This window comes from Arachis ipaensis, chromosome B06 (genome assembly GCF_000816755.2).
Source record: "Arachis ipaensis cultivar K30076 chromosome B06, Araip1.1, whole genome shotgun sequence".
Classification (NCBI taxonomy): Eukaryota; Viridiplantae; Streptophyta; class Magnoliopsida; order Fabales; family Fabaceae; genus Arachis; species Arachis ipaensis.
The window spans coordinates 96,219,540-96,236,499 of NC_029790.2; the positions used below are offsets into that span (position 1 = coordinate 96,219,540).

Genomic DNA, 16,960 nt, shown 5'->3' on the forward strand with positions numbered 1-16,960 from the left:
AAGGCTTTCAATCTTTACTAACACATCCTCTACTAGTCCATAAGCCTGTTTTCTTGAGTTGCCTGCCATCTCTAATGAGATTCTGGCAGCTTGCACCTCAAAGATCCCAAATTTCTCTATTACAGAGAGTGGCATTAAATTTATTCCTGACCCCAGATCACACAGAGCCTTCTCAAAGGTCATGGTGCCTATGTTACAGGAAATTAGGAATTTACCAGGATCCTGTTTCTTTTGAGGTAGAGTTTGCTGAACCAAGGCATTTAATTCCTTGATGAGCAATGGAGGTTCATCCTCCCAAGTCTCATTACCAAATAATTTGGCATTCAGCTTCATGATTGCTCCTAAATATTGAGCAACTTGCTCTTCAGCAATGTCTTCATCTTCTTCAGAAGATGAATAGTCATCAGAGCTCATGAATGGTAAAAGGAGGTTCAATGGAATCTCTATGGTCTCTAGATGAGCCTCAGATTCCTTTGGTTCCTCAAAGGGAAACTCCTTATTGGTCACTGAACGTCCCAGGAGGTCTTCCTCACTAGGATTCACGTCCTCCTCCTCCTCTTTGGGTTCGGCCACACCAAGTAAGGTAATAGCCTTGTACTCTCTTTTTGGATTCTCTTCTGTATTGCTTAGGAGAGTACTAGGAGGAGTTTCAGTGACTTTTTTACTCAGCTGGCCCACTTGTGCCTCTAAATTTCTAATGGAGGACCTTGTTTCATTCATGAAACCTAAAGTGGCCTTAGATAGATCAGAGACTATATTTGCTAAGCTAGATAGATTCTGCTTAGAATTCTCTGTCTGTTGCTGAGTGGATGATGGGAAAGGCTTGCTATTGCTAAACCTATTTCTTCCACCATTATTAAAGCCTTGTTAAGGCTTTTGTTGATCCTTCGATGAGAAATTTGGATGATTTCTCCATGAGGGATTATAGGTATTCCCATAGGGTTCCCCCATGTAGTTCACCTCTGCTATTGCAGGGTTCTCAAGATCATAAGCTTCTTCTTCAGAAGATGCCTCTTGAGTACTGTTGGATGCAGCTTGCAATCCATTCAGACTCTGAGAAATCATATTGACTTGCTGAGTCAATATTTTATTCTGAGCCAATATGGCATTCAGAGTATCAATTTCAAGAACTCCCTTCCTCTGAGGCGTCCCATTACTCACAGGATTCCTTTCAGAAGTGTACATGAACTGGTTATTTGCAACCATGTCAATGAGTTCTTGAGCTTATGCAGGCATTTTCTTTAGGTGAATGGATCCATCTGCAGAATGGTCCAATGACATCTTTGATAATTCAGACAGACCATCATAGAATATATTCAAGATGGTCCATTCTGAAAGCATGTCAGAAGGATACTTTTTGGTCAGTTGCTTGTATCTCTCCCAAGCTTCATAGAGGGATTCACCTTCTTTCTGTTTGAAGGTTTGAACATCCACTCTAAGCTTGCTAAGCTTTTGAGGAGGAAAGAACTTGGCTAAGAAATCCGTGACTAGCTTATCCCAAGAGTTCAGGCTATCCTTAGGTTGAGAGTCCAACCATATTCTAGCTCTGTCTCTTACAGCAAATGGGAAAAGCATAAGCCTGTTGACCTCGGAGTCAACCCCATTGGTCTTAACAGTATCACAGATCTGCAAGAATTTAGTTAAGAATTGAAAAAGATCTTCTGATGGAAGTCCATGAAACTTGCAGTTCTATTGCATCAAAGAAACTAATTGAGGCTTTAGCTCAAAATTATTTGCTCCAATGGCAGGGATTGAGATGCTTCTTCCATATAAATTGGAATTTTGTGTAGTAAAGTCACCAAGCATCTTCCTTGCATTGTTATTATTTTCGGCCATGTCTCCTTCTTTTTCAAAAATTTCTGTCAGATTTTTTCCCGAGAGTTATGCTTTAGCTTCCCTTAGCTTTCTCTTCAGAGTCCTTTCAAGTTCAGGATCAGCCTCAACAAGAATGTTCTTATTCTTGTTCCTGCTCATATGAAGAAGAAGAAAACAGAAAAGAAAATATGGAATCCTCTATGTCAGAGTATAGAGATTCCTTATGTAAGTATAAGAAGAGAAGAATAGAGGAAGGAAAAGATAAGAATCCAAACACAGAGGTGAAGAGTGGGTTCGAATTCTTGGGTGGAAGAGAAGTGTTAGTAGATAAATAAAATACTTAGAAAGGGATGAGGAGGAGAGAATTTCGAAAATTAAATAAATTAAAATAAAAATATTTTTGTTTTTAATTTAAAATTAAGGTTAGAATTCGAAAATTAAAAAAAAGGAAAAATTAAATTAAATTAAATTAAAATTTAAAACAATTAGTTAATCAAAAAAGAATTTTGAAAAAGAGGAAGGTGATTTTTGAAAATTAGAGAGAGAATTAGTTAGGTAGTTTTGAAAAAGATATGATTGAAATAGTAAACTTTTAAAATCAAACAAAAAGTCAAGTAGTTAATTGAAAAAGATTTGAAAATCAAATTTGAAAAGATAGAAAGTTAGAAAAGATTTTGAAATTGATTTTAAAAAAGATGTGATTGACACTTATTTTGAAAAAGATTTGAAAAAGAAATTTAAAAAGATTTGATTTTGAAAATTAAAGTTGATTACTTGACTAACAAGAAACAAAAAGATATGATTTTAAAATTTAAAGATTGAACCTTTCTTAATAGGCAAGTAACAAACTTTAAAATTTTTGAATCAATCACATTAATTGTTAGTAAAGATTTTGAAATTATGAAATGGAAATAAGAAAAAGATTTTTGAAAATCAATTTGAAATTTTCGAAAATCATAAAAGAAAAATGAAAAAGATTTGATTTTTGAAAAAGATTTGAAAAAGATATAATTTTTTAAATTGAAAATTTGATTTGACTCATAAGAAATAACTAGATTTTAAAAATTTTTGAAAAAGTCAACTCAAATATTCGAATTTTATGAGAAGAAAAAGGGAAAGATATTTTTTTTATTTTTGAATTTTTAATGATGAAAGAGAAAAACAACAAAAAGACTCAAAATATGAAAATTATGAATTAAAACACACAATGCATATAAGAACACTTTGAATGTCAAGATGAACCCCAAGAACACTTTGAATGTCAAGATGAACATCAAGAACATGTTTTTGAAGATTTTTAAAGAAAAGAAAAACATGCAAGACACCAAACTTAGAAATTTTCAAACTTTAGACACTAACAAATTGAAAATGCATATGAAAAAAGCCAAGCTTTCAGTGAAAGCTCCGGTCCAAAACACTAGACATGGCCAATGGCCAGCCAAGCTTTAGCAGATACAAATCAGATATACAACAGCTGATACTTCATTCAACTCGCTTCTGTGCTGATGAGTGGAAGCCTCGGTCCAAAAGAATTAGACATGGCTTTACAGCCAGCCAGGCTTCAACATGTTTCATGAAACTCTAGAATTCCTTCTTAAAAATTCTGAAGAACATAAATTGAAAAACTTTTTTTTTGAAAATAAAAATAAAAATAATAAAAACAAAAAGAGCTTAAAATTAAAATAAAATTACCTAATATGAGCAACAAGATGAACCGTCAGTTGTCCAAACTCAAACAATCCCCGGTAACAGCGCCAAAAACTTGGTGCACAAAATTGTGATCCTTAACAACGGCGCTAAAAACTTGGTGCTTGGAACGTAATTCACACACTTTGTCACAACTTCGCACAACTAACCAGCAAGGGCACTGGGTCGTCCAAGTAATAAACCTTACGTGAGTAAGGGTCGATCCCACGGAGATTGTCGGCTTGAAGCAAGCTATGGTCACCTTGTAAATCTCAGTCAGGCGGATTCAAATGGTTATAGAGTTTTAATAATTAAAAGATAAATAAAACATAAAATAAAGATAGAGGTACTTATGTAATTCATTGGTGAGAATTTCAGATAAGCGTATAGAGATGCTTTTGTTCCTCCTGAACCTCTACTTTCCTGCTGTCTTCATCCAATCATTCCCACTCCTTTCTATGGCAAGCTTTATGTAAGGCATCACCGTTGTCAATGGCTACTTCGCATCCTCTCAGTGAAAATGGTCCAAGATGCGCTGTCACCGCACGGCTATTCATCTGTCGGTTCTCGATCATATTGGAATAGGATTTAGTAATCCTTTTGCGTCTGTCACTACGCCCAGCACTCGTGAGTTTGAAGCTCGTCATAGCCATCCCTTCCCGGATCCTACTTGGAATACCACAGATAAGGTTTAGACTTTCTGGACCTCAAGAATGGCCGCCGATAGTTCTAGCCTATACCACGAAGACTCTGATCTCACGATCAGAAGGCTTAGAGATACACATTCAAGCTTGTTTGCATGTAGAACGGAAGTGTTTGTCAGGCACGCGTTCATAAGTGAGAATGATGATAAGCATCACATAATCATCACATTCATCATGTTCTTGTGTGCGAATGAATATCTTAGAGAAGAAATAGGCTTGAATTGAATAGAAAACAATAGTACTTTGCATTAATTCATGAGGAACAGCAGAGCTCCACACCTTAAGCTATGGTGTGTAGAAACTCTACCGTTGAAAATACATAAGTGATGAAGGTCCAGGCATGGCCAAATGGCCAGCCCCCATAAAGGTCTAAGATAGCATAAAACTAATCAAAAGAGCTCGCCTAACATGATAGTAAAAAGTTCTATTTATACTAAACTAGTTACTAGGGTTACAGAAATCAGTAAATGATGCAGAAATTCACTTCCGGGCCCACTTGGTGTGTGCTTGGGCTGAGCATTGAAGCTTTCACGTGTAGAGGTCTTCCTTGGAGTTAAACGCCAGTCTGTAACCTATTTCTGGCGTTTAACTCTGCTTTGCAACCTATTTCTGGCGTTTAAATCCATAATAGGGCAGAGAGCTGGCGTTGAACACCAGTTTGCATCGTCTAAACTCGGGCAAAGTATGGACTATTATATATTGCTGAAAAGTACTGGATGTCTACTTTCCAACACAATTGAAAGAGCGCCATTTGGACTCCTGTAGCTCTAAAAAATCTACTTTGAGTGCAGGGGGGTCAGAATCAAACAGCATCTACAGTCCTTCTTCAACTTCTGAATTTGATTTTTGCTCAAGTCCCTTAATTTCAACCAGAAATTACCTGAAATCATAGAAAAACACACAAACTCATAGTAAAGTCCAGAAATGTGATTTTTATTTAAAAACTAATAAAAATATACTAAAAAGTAACTAAATCATACTAAAAACTATGTAAAAACAATGCCAAAAAGCGTATAAATTATCCCCTCATCAGTAATCCTCTTTTTTGGATCTTGTTCAGGTCTCTTCCAGGGATTACTTTTATAACTTTTTGTTCTGGGCCGACTTCATCATGTCAGGTCCTTCTAAGTTATTTTAGTAATCCTCTTTTTTGGACCTTGTTCAGGTCTCTTTCATGGATTACTTTTATAACTTTTTGTTCTTGGGCTGACTTCATCATGTCGGGCCCTTCTAAGTTATTTTAGTAATCCTCTTGCTTAGGGCTGGCCAGACCTCTTTCCAGGGATTTAATTTTTATAACTTTGGTCATTGTGGTCGACTGGTCCGACTTCTTTATGTCGGCCAGTCTTTTAAGTTATTTTTAGCAATCCATTTTTATTAAGACCTCGTAAGGTCCTTTATATGGATCACTTTGATAACTTCTTGCATTATTCTATTTTTGTCGCCCTTTCATCTTTGCCGATTTTGTAGATATTGGGTGTGATCCCCGTTGATCGACCTTTTGATGAATTTGGTTTTCATCTTTGTTGGTCTTTACCGTGATCATGCAGTGAATTTGATTTTCACTTTCTGCCGATCTGTAGCTTTATAATCGGGTGATAAATTTTTTGCGTTTCAGATTAATGCGTCTTGATAAAGGATTTGTGGGAAATCTGAAAAACTTTATTCAAAATAGAAAATATGCCAATATATACATGTGGGAGTTTTACTCCTCTAAGTTAGGTATTTTATGAATCTTGGCTTGGTACCTCATTAAAAAACCTTTTCAGGAAAAAGAGTACACCTTATCTTAAGATCCTTGTTACCTCTAACTATAATACCTTCGTAGGTTGCAAGTGTGCCATGACCTGGGAAGCTCTCGCCCTTCGAGTTCGGACAGCCTGTAGTAGCCCTTTCCAAGTACTTCTATGACTTGGTAGGATCCTTTCCAGTTTTCTGCCAGCTTTCCTTCTCCAGGTCGAGTGGTTCCGATATCATTTCGGATTAGGATGAGGTCGTTCTCGGCAAAATCTCGCGGCACTATCTTTTGATTGTATCTTGAAGCCAGTCGTCGTTTTAATGCCTCTTCCCTGATCTGAGCTCTTTCTCAGATTTTTGGAAGTAGGTTGAGTTCTTCCCTTTGAAGTTGGAAGTTGGCCTCTTCGTTATAGTGGATCACTCTTGGTGACCCTTCTTCGACCTCCACTGGGATCATTGCCTCTATTTTGTAAGCTAATCGGAAGGGTGATTCCTTTGTAGTGGAGTGTGGGGTTGTCTGATATGCCCATAGGACTTGTGGGAGCTCTTCAGCCCTGGCCCCCTTTGTGTCCTGTAATCTCCGTTTTAACCTGGCTAATATGACTTTGTTAGCAGCTTCTGCTTGTCCATTGGCCTGGGGATGTTTTACAGATGTGAATTGATGTTTTATGTTCAGGTCGGCACCAATTTTCTGAAGCCTGCATCTGTAAATTAAGTACCATTGTCTGTGGTTATAGACTATGGGACCCCAAACCTTGTGACAATATTTCTATATATGAATTTTTGACTTCTTTGAGCAGTGGCATTAGCTAGGGTTCTGCCTCGATCCATTTTGTGAAATAGTCTACCCCCACTATGAGGAATTTAACTTGTCCTGATCCTTGGGGGAAGGGTCCGAGAAGATCGAGTCCCCATTTTGTGAATGGCCAGGGTGAGGTTACGCTGATGAGCTCCTCTGGCGGGGCGATGTGAAAGTTGGCATGCTTCTGACATTGTGGATATGTCTTCACAAATCCTGTTGCTTCTTTTTGTAAGGTCGGCCAATAGAATCTGGCTCGGAGTACTTTTTTGACGAGTGCCTGTGCTCCGAGGTGGTTGCCACAGATGCCACTGCGTACTTCTTCTAAAACTTCTTTTGTATTAGAAGTCGGTACGCATTTTAATAGTGGTGTCGAAATTCCTTTCTTGTATAGAGTATCATTTATGATGGTGTAGTATTGTGCCTCCCGTTTTAACCTCTTTGCTTCCTTCTTATTTGTAGGTAGTGCTTCTATTTTGAGGTAATTAATTATAGGAGTCATCCATCCTTGATCCAGACCTGTTATGGTTAGGATTTTTTCTTCTTCTGAGATTGACGGGTTCTGTAGCATCACTTGGATGAGGCTTCTATTGTTGCCCCCTAGTTTGGTGCTGGCTAATTTTGAGAGTACATCAGCTCGAGCATTATGTTCTCGAGGTATATGGCGGATCTCATATTCTCTGAGTTGTCCGAGTTGTTCCTTGGTTTTGTCCAAGTACTTTTTCATGGTGGGATCCTTGGCTTGGTAGCTCCCTGCTATTTGTAAAGTGACTACTTGTGAGTCACTGAAGATGATAAGCTTTTGAGCTACAACCTCCTTAGCCAGCTTCAAACCAGCTAGTAATACCTCATACTCGGCTTGGTTGTTTGAGGCAGGGAACCCGAATTTGAGGGAAAGTTTGATTTGGGTTCCCTGGTCACTTTCAATTATCACACCCCCGCCACTTCCAGTTTTGTTTGAGGAACCGTCTACATAGAGATTCTATTCTGTAGGAATTTCCGGGGTGTCTGTAAATTCTGCAATGAAGTTGGCCAAATATTGCGATTTGATGGCTGTCCGAGCTTCATATTGAAGGTCGAATTCAGATAGCTCGACTGCCCATTGTTCTGCTAAATCTGTCTTCTGCAGAATGCCTTTTATGGGCTGGTTGGTCCGAACCCTGATAATGTGGGCTTGGAAGTATGGACGAAGTCGTCGAGATGTTAATATGAGAGCATAGGTAAATTTTTCTATTTTTTGATAGTTCAGTTTGGATCCTTGTAGTGCTTTGCTGATGAAGTATACAGGCTGTTGCCCATTGTCATCTTCTCGGACTAGTGCTGAGGCTACTGCCCGATTGCCTACTGCGAGGTACAATACAAGTGGTTCTCCTTCCCGTGGCCGAGTTAGGATAGGTGGTTGTCTCAGAAATCTTTTGAAATCTTGGAAAGCCTGCTCACACTCCATTGTCGATTCGAATCTTTTTCCCTTCTTTAGAGTGGCATAGAAGGGTAGGGATCTTATTGCCGATCTAGCTAGGAATCTGGACAAGGTTGCCAGTCTTCCGTTAAGTTGTTGTACCTCTTTGACACAGGTCAGAATTTTCATATTGAGTATAGCCTTGAATTTATCCGGATTTGCTTTAATTCCCCTTTGTGTGAGCATAAAACCCAAGAATTTACCGGCTTCTACTGCGAAGGTGCATTTTGCAGGGTTGAGTCGCATGCCATGCCTTCTTATAGTGTTGAATACTTGGGTGAGGTCGAACAGTAACGTCTCTTCACTTTACGTTTTTATTAACATGTCGTCCATATAGACTTCCATGATTTTCCTGATGTGGTCTGCAAAGATCTAATTCATTAATCTCTGATAAGTAGCTCCCGCATTTTTGAGTTTGAAAGGCATGACGATGTAGCAGTAGTTTGCTTTTGGGGTTAAGAATGAGTTTTTTCTTGATCGGGTGGGTACATCGGGATTTGATTGTACCCCGAATAAGCGTCCATAAACGAGAGGTATTTATATCCGGAGGAGGCATCCACCAGAACGTCGATACTTAGGAGTGGATAGGGATCCTTTGGGTAGGCTTTGTTGAGATCAGTGTAGTCGGTGCACATCCGCCACTTCCCGTTTGATTTTTTCACCAAGACGACGTTAGCTAGCCATAGTGGGTACTTAACTTCTCTTATGAATCCTACCTCCAGTAAAGCTTGTACTTGTTCTACCAGCTTGTGGCACATTAACTTTAGGTCTATGCTCGGCAGGTCTGCGGCTTTCCGTGCAAAGAGGTCGATGTTGTCTCTTAAAAACTGTATTAGTGATTCTTTTATGTCTCCTTTTAGGATTGTACCAATATTGGTTGTTTTGTCTGGGACATCTCCGATCTGGACTTTTTCTACTTCGCCTTCTGGTTGTGGACGAAGTTCTTCCCGCCCTCGAACTCTACCAAGTTCGATGGTGTGGATTTCTTCTCCTCTGCCTCTGAGGTTTAGACTTTCGTTATAACAGTGGTGCACCGTCTTCTTGTCTTCTTTTATTGTAGCTATTTCTTCTGTGGTTGGGAACTTCATGCACAGGTGTGGAGTCGAGACTACTGCGCCGAGTTGGTTTAATGTTGTCCAACCTATTAGGGCATTGTAGGCTGAACTCACGTCGACCACGATGTAGTCTATATTGAGTGTTCTTGACCGGTTTCCTTTTCCAAAGGTCGTGTGTAGTGAGATGTACCCGAGTGGTTAGATTGGAGTGTCTCCCAGCCCAAACAGGCTGTTCGAATATGCTCTGAGTTCTTTTTCTTCTAGGCCGAGTTTGTTGAAGGCAGTTTTGAACAAGATGTCGGTCGAGCTTCCTTGGTCTACCAATGTGTGGTGGAGATTTACGTTGGCCAATATGATAGTGATGACCATGGGATCGTCATGTCCCGAGATAATGCCAGCTGCGTCTTCTTTAGTAAAAGTGATTGTGGGGATGTCAGGTGCTTCCTCTCTTCCCTCGACATGATACACATTTTTAAGATGTCTTTTGCGAGATGATTTGGAGATACCTCCCCCCGCGAATCCTCCGTGTATCATGTGGACATGTCTGTCCGGGTACGAGGTGGTCGTTTAGTTCGTCCGACATCTTTGTCCCTTCTTCTTTTTCTTGGTTCCTCAGCTCGACTGGCTAAGTACCGATCTAATTTTCCCTCTCTTACTAATTTCTCTATGACATTTTTTAAGTCGAAACATTCATTGGTGGAGTGTCCATAGATTTGATGGTATTCATAATATTCACCCCGATTTCTTCCTCTTTTTTTGTTTTTGAGTGGTCGAGCTGGGGGTATTTTTTCAGTATGGCAAACTTCTCTGTAGACGTCCACAAGGGATATCCGAAAAGGGGTGTGATTTTGGTATTTTTTTATCTTTTCCCCATGTTGATCTTCTTTATTTTGGACTCTTTATCCTTATCTCGGGAGGAGTAGGAGAATTCGGGTTTTGAGGCCTCTCCTAGTCGAGAGTTTTCCTCCATGTTGATGTACTTCTCTGCTTTTTCTTGCACTTTGTTCAGAGATGTGGGATATTTTTTCGATATAGCGTGGCTAAAAGGTCCCTCTCGCAAGCCATTGATGAGACCCATAATGGCGGCCTCTGTTGGTAGACTTTGTATGTCCAGACATGTTTTGTTGAATCTTTCCATGTAACTGCGGAGACTTTCTGATCTCCTTGCTTGATTCCTAATAGACTTGGGGCGTGCTTAGCTTTCTCTTTTTAAATGGAGAACCTGGCCAGAAACTTCTTGGCTAAGTCGTCGAAGCTTGAGATGGACCTGGGGGGTAGTCAAACCATTTAATTGCTATCTTTGTTAAAGTAGTCGGGAAGGCTTTACAGCAGACTGCATCTGAGGCATCGGTGAGGTACATTCGACATATGAAATTACTGAGGTGATGACTGGGATCTGCTGTGCCATCGTATAGAGTCATGTCGGGAAGTTTGAAGTCTTTTGGGATTTTGGTCCTCATGATCTCTTTGGTGAATGGGTCTTGGTTTTTACGGGGGCTGTCTTTGTGACCAGATCAGTTTGTTTTGGCTTTGAGATCTGCTTCGAGTTTTAGGAGCTTGTTCTTTAACTCGCGGCGCTGCCTAACTTCCCTTCGTAGGTATCTCTCAGCTTTTCGTTGATGCTCCACCTCTTTTTCGAGTTGTTTTAGGCGGTTTTGAAGTGCCTCCATGGCTTCCGCGTTTGGTGAATCTTTGTCTTTGTTAGGTTGAGGAGTATCTTTCGATGTAGTGTCTGCGTTTTTGTTTGGCGTTCTGTCTACCAAACTAGAGTTGTGGTCGTTGTCCTGGTCGTCTGCCATGTGGATGGAATGACTTCCAGGTTCCCCGACAATGGCGCCAATGTTTCGAGGGTTACCTGAAACTGTAGGTTGATCTCGGACGAGATCTTCTGTGCTAATCGGCGCTGATGTGTCTGACTTGTGGGTGGTGGCCAGAGCCGCCGTGCCCGACTTGTGGGACTTGATGATGATGCTAATCCTTTGTCACCAGAGGGTGGTGATACCTGCAAGGGACTCCGATGCTTAAGTTAGCAAGGGTATTAAGCAGGTTTTTAGTAGAATCAGAGTATGAGTTATACCTGGGTGCTCCAATGTATTTATAATAGTGAGGAGTGACCCTTCTGGGGATAAGATAGTTATCTTATCCTATCTTATCTTTGGGTGAGGTCATCTTATCTTCAAGGGAACCGCCTTTATCTTTCTAGGCTTTGGCTGCCTTTAGATTTGGGCTGTGTTCCTTCGTTTGGGCCTTCTTGGGCCTCTGTAGTGATTTGGCCGAGCTCTTGAAGAGGTCGGATAGTCTGACCTGTAGAGGTCGGTCAACTTGTCGTTAAAACATCCCGAGTTGGACAGCTCGACCCAGGGTATGAACACTAAGTTTTCAAGAAATGAGAGAGTGAGTCAGAGAGAAGAGAAGAGAAGAGAAGAGAATGGTGACAAAATCCTAACTTCTCTATTGGTTGTGTAGCTGCTGTTGCAGTTATCATTTTCACCGTCGTTTCTACCGCCATCCCCACGACAGTTGTCATAGAAAGCTTCTCAATCGACCCACCTCCTCTATGAACATTATGGTTTCAGATCTATTTGCTCTATAGCCATTGTTGCTGCTACAGTTTCTGCCACAATTTCAGCCATCGTTGTCGCGGTAGAAAGCTTTTGAATCAAGCCACCTCCTCTGTCAACACAGTTTCATATCTGCTTGTTCTGTAGCCACTGTTGTCGCTGCAATTTTTGCTATCGTTGCCACCATAGTTGCCACGGTAGAAAGCTTCTGGATCGAGCTTCTTCTTCAACGCAGCTTTCTCTCCCGCCATATTTCTCATTCAAGCTGTTGCTGGTATTTCTTCTTCTTCTTCTTCTTCTTCTTCTTCTTCTTCTTCTTCTTCTTCTTCTTCTTCTCTATATTTCACTTGTCTCTTTATGTTTCTCTGCTTTTTTATTTTGTGAATTGTAATTACTTGATTAATTAATTATTCTCTTGTCCTATGAATTGACATTTTGTTCTGTTCCTGAAGAAATACTCATACTTCACTTGGTGCATAATAATAATCAAAGTTCATGATTCTTCACTTTTTTCTCTATTCTCGATAATCACAACTACTACAGATTCACTCTGTATCAGCTTCCTTCCTTCGCTCTATAGATTGATCAATTAGTTATACTAATTAAAATTAACAACTTAAATAAAGAAAGTGGAGATGCAGTTGAAGATTTGGATGGTGAGTAATTGATTTGTGCATGTTAGTTCTACATACAAGTCTTAAAGAAAGCTAATTGGATGCTGAATATTTGATATATTCTTTGTCTAGATGTTACTGAACAAGATGAAGGAGACCCAATTTTCTTACTGCCTCGTTATCCTTGGGAAAGGAGTGACCGTCATTATCAATATGTGGTATATGATATTTTATATGTTGTGTGCTATATTACAAATATTCCTTAACGTCTCAAATAGCTAGAGGTAGATGAAGACTGATGAGCGGATAATTTATACGCTTTTTGGCATTGTTTTTAGTATGTTTTTAGTAGGATCTAGTTACTTTTAGGGATGTTTTCATTATTTTTTATGTTAAATTCACAATTCTGGACTTTACTATGAGTTTGTGTATTTTTTTGTGATTTCAGGTATTTTATGGCTGAAATTGAGGGACTTGAGCAAAAATCAGATTCAAAGGTAGAAGAAGGACTACTGATGCTGTTGGATTCTAACCTCCCTGCACTCAAAGTGGATTTTCTAGAGCTACAGAACTCAAAATGGCGCGCTTCTAATTGCGTTGGAAAGTAGACATCCAGGGCTTTCCAGCAATACATAATAGTCCATACTTTGGCCAAGTTTAGACGATGTAAAAGGGCGTTGAATGCCAGTTCTACGCTGTTGTCTGGAGTTAAACGCCAGAAACACGTCACAAACCAGAGTTGAACGCCAGAAACACGTTACAACCTGGCGTTCAACTCCAGAAAGAGCCTCTGCACGTGTAACATTCAAGCTCAGCCCAACCACACACCAAGTGGGCCTCGGAAGTGGATTTATGCATCAATTACTTATTTCTGTAAACCCTAGTAACTAGTTTAGTATAAATAGGACTTTTTACTATTGTATTTGACATCTTTGGAAGATCCTGGATTGTATTTTTGATCCTGTGATCACGTTTTGGTGGCTGGCCTCTCGGCCATGCCTGAACCTTCATCACTTATGTATTTTCAACGGTAGAGTTTCTACACTCCATAGATTAAGGTGTGGAGCTCTGCTGTTCCTCATGAATTAATGCAAAGTACTACTGTTTTTCTATTCAATTCAACTTATTCTGCTTCTAAGATATTCATTCGCACTTCAACATGAATGTGATGAACGTGACAATCATCATCATTCCCTATGAACGCGTGCCTGACAACCACTTCCGTTCTACCTTAGATTGAATGAGTATCTCTTGGATCTCTTAATCAAAATCTTCGTGGTGTAAGCTAGATTGATGGCGGCATTCATGAGAGTCCGAAAAGTCTAAACCTTGTCTGTGGTATTCTGAGTAGGACTCTGGGATTGAATGACTGTGACGAACTTCAAATACGCGAGTGCTGGGCGTAGTGACAAACGCAAAAGGAGGGTGAATCCTATTCCAGTATGATCGAGAACCTCAGATGATTAGCCGTGCTGTGACAGAACATTTGGACCATTTTCACAAGAGGATAGGATGCAGCCATTGACCACGGTGATTCCTCCAGATGATTAGCCATGTAGTGACAGTGCATCGGACCATTTTCCAGAGCAGATAAAAAGTAGCCATTGACAATGGTGATGTCCTTACATAAAGCCAGCCATGGAAAGGAGTAGGACTGATTGGATGAAGACAGCAGGAAAGCAGAAGTTCAGAGAGACGAAAGCATCTCCATACGCTTATCTGAAATTCTCACCAATGATATACATAAGTATTTCTATCTTTATTTTCTGTCTATTTATTATTTATTTTCAAAAACTCCATAACCATTTGATATCCGCCTGACTGAGATTTACAAGATGACCATAGCTTGCTTCATACCAACAATCTCCGTGGGATCGACCCTTACTCACGTAAGGTTTTATTACTTGGACGACTCAGTGCACTTGCTGGTTAGTTGTATCGAAGTTGTGAATGAAAAATGATTTATTAAGACGTGCGTACAAAGTTTTTGGCGCTGTTGCCTGAGATCACAATTTCGTGCACCAAAGACCTTGAAAAACCATTAGGCAAAATCATTAATGGTTAACTACGTATCATTCATGATATAATACTATGGTGTTGCCTAGTTCATATTGCCTCATCTACTAGTAATTGAACAAGTTATTGGTTGTTGTAGATCCCTTTTCTATTTGACATTAGTTTCATAGGCTGTGGTTTGGCTTTGAGGTTTTAAAATGTGTTGTATTTAGGAATTGTGTATTTGCTGTAGATTTTTTAACTCATAAGCATGTTAACCATTGAGTTGCACATGCTTCTGCAATATTCAGGTGCATAAGTTCTGCATCTAACCCATGTTTGGGATACTAGTGAAGGAATGGAATGAAATTTCATTAATCTTATGTGGAAGTAATTATATTTGGACAAAAGGAAGCATTGTTGCTTGGAGATTATAGTTTTTACTTTTTACATTACTCTTTTCCACTCTAATCTAGGTTATAATTTTTAGTTTCCCTTGAGTTCTTGTACATTTGTATGCATATTTAAATTTCCACCTCCTTAGATAAGGCTTAGTCATCATTCAAACAAGGGAATTTATTTTCTTTTCTATATCCCTTGACTCCTGTCGTCCAATAATGTTTTAAGGGTGCTTTATACTTATTTGATCAAGATGTGCTATTTTTTATAAGATCAAATGGTGTCATTGTACTTTTGTCCTTGAAACTTTTTTTAAATGGTTTGCTGCTTTTTGTTTGATGAGTTTTACTAATGTCTTTTAATTTCATATGTCATATTGTAATCCTTTTATTATTCGGATATTTTTGTGTAGCTTCTTGGCAGGATGTTCAACATTCTACGTGATAATAAACTGGAACTTGCTGGAGACAGGCGGAGAACTATTCTGAGACCTCCACAGGTTCTTCGTGAGGGCATAAAGAAAATTGTTTTTGTCAATTTTATGGACCATGTTGTTATTTTACTCATCTGTTGGACATCTCTTATGGTCACTTGGCCAACTATTTCTTTATTCTTTTATTTTCTTCATTGCATCAACAATTAATCTTTACACTATCCATTCTCTTCTTTTCTTAATGTTTTGTTGCTCCCCAATCTTGTAGGATGCATCGACCATGTTATGGCTTTCTTTCTTACTAAACTGGGTATAAGTGGCTGTTTAGACGGACAGCAAGGATTGGTTGTGAAGGGTCGATTTACACCAAAGAACTTTGAAGGAATTCTATGATGATATATCAGTAAGTATTTGTTAGAATATATGATGCTGTATTATATCATTCCTACTTTCTATTATTATTTTTATAATAAATTCAACTGATTACATTTTGTTTGATGCCTCCTTGCATCTCCAATAGTCCTAATGTACCTTTTGGTTATTGCATTTCTTTGTACTTTTGGTTTTGGGGTCAAAGGTTAACCTATTTTTCTATTTTTTTATATGAATATGTCACTTTCCTTGGGTGTAAAAGTTCGAACACAATACTTTCTAAGGAGAATCGTTTGTTCTTCTTTCGATGTGAGAACGTAAAATTCCCATGTGCAATGATGTTATTTCGTCTGTTCTTCTTTCTAAGGAGAATCGTCTATTCTTCCTTTCTGATATTTTGTTTCCATTCAATTTATGGTCAATGATGTTATTTCCTCCATTATTTTTTATCCTCATGTGTTGTGTATTACTGAAATTTCTGCTTAATTTTATGTTTACATATAGGCTAATGATGCTAAAAGCGAGTCTACTAATCCCTTTGATGCTAGGATCATCCGGTGATAGCAACGAATATCAGAAGACAAATATTTGAGACTTTTATGAAGTTCGATGACATTGAAACATTGAAGTTGTTGTTTTATTTTATTTTTTAAAGAAAAATAGTAAGAGTTATATAGAACAAAACGATATGCAATTATGTTTGGAACTAATGACATTGAGAACTTTTATATATATACACATTGTCTTATATTGAGGAATTATTATTTGTTTTAGTGTCATTGAGGAATTAATGTACTATAAAAGATTTAGTTTTAAAATTTTAATATTAAAAAATAAATTTCTAATTTGAGTAGTGTGTAAATGAGATGGAACTAATGAATATTTTAAAATTAAAAATAAATAAATAATTACAAGATTTGTGAAAGTCTGAAAATCCCACAAAATAGTTAATCTTTGTTAAAATAGAAAATCAATTTGTGGGGATTTTAAACTGTGACAAAAGTGATTTGAAACTGCCACAAAAGACTAATATCAAATCCGTACTAAACACACATAAAACTCCGACAAAAGAGCTCGTGACACCTCAATTTTTGGAGGTTTTAGAAATCACAAAAAAACTATTTGGTGGGGTTATAAACCTCCACAGATTGACATAAAAACTGCCACAAATATCCAAATTTCTTGTAGTGTATTAATGTGGATAATTGATAAATTTTGTGCCTATAAAATGTTGTCCAATCGGATGATGCAGAAAATGTTATCTTAGAGTAGTGTGTAAATGAGATGAAAATAATGAATATTTTAAAATTAAAAATAAATAAATAATTACA

At 38.4% G+C, this 16,960-nt stretch overlaps 1 protein-coding gene across 1 annotated transcript; it reads left to right on the top strand.

Annotated features, from left to right (window-relative positions):
* Positions 9,623 to 16,190, top strand: LOC107647101 (eukaryotic translation initiation factor 2 subunit beta-like). Its single transcript, XM_016351225.1, is given in 8 exon segments — positions 9,623 to 9,692; positions 11,849 to 11,898; positions 12,397 to 12,472; positions 12,563 to 12,645; positions 15,237 to 15,371; positions 15,507 to 15,660; positions 15,861 to 15,946; positions 16,134 to 16,190. Coding segments are annotated over 8 exon segments (711 nt in total).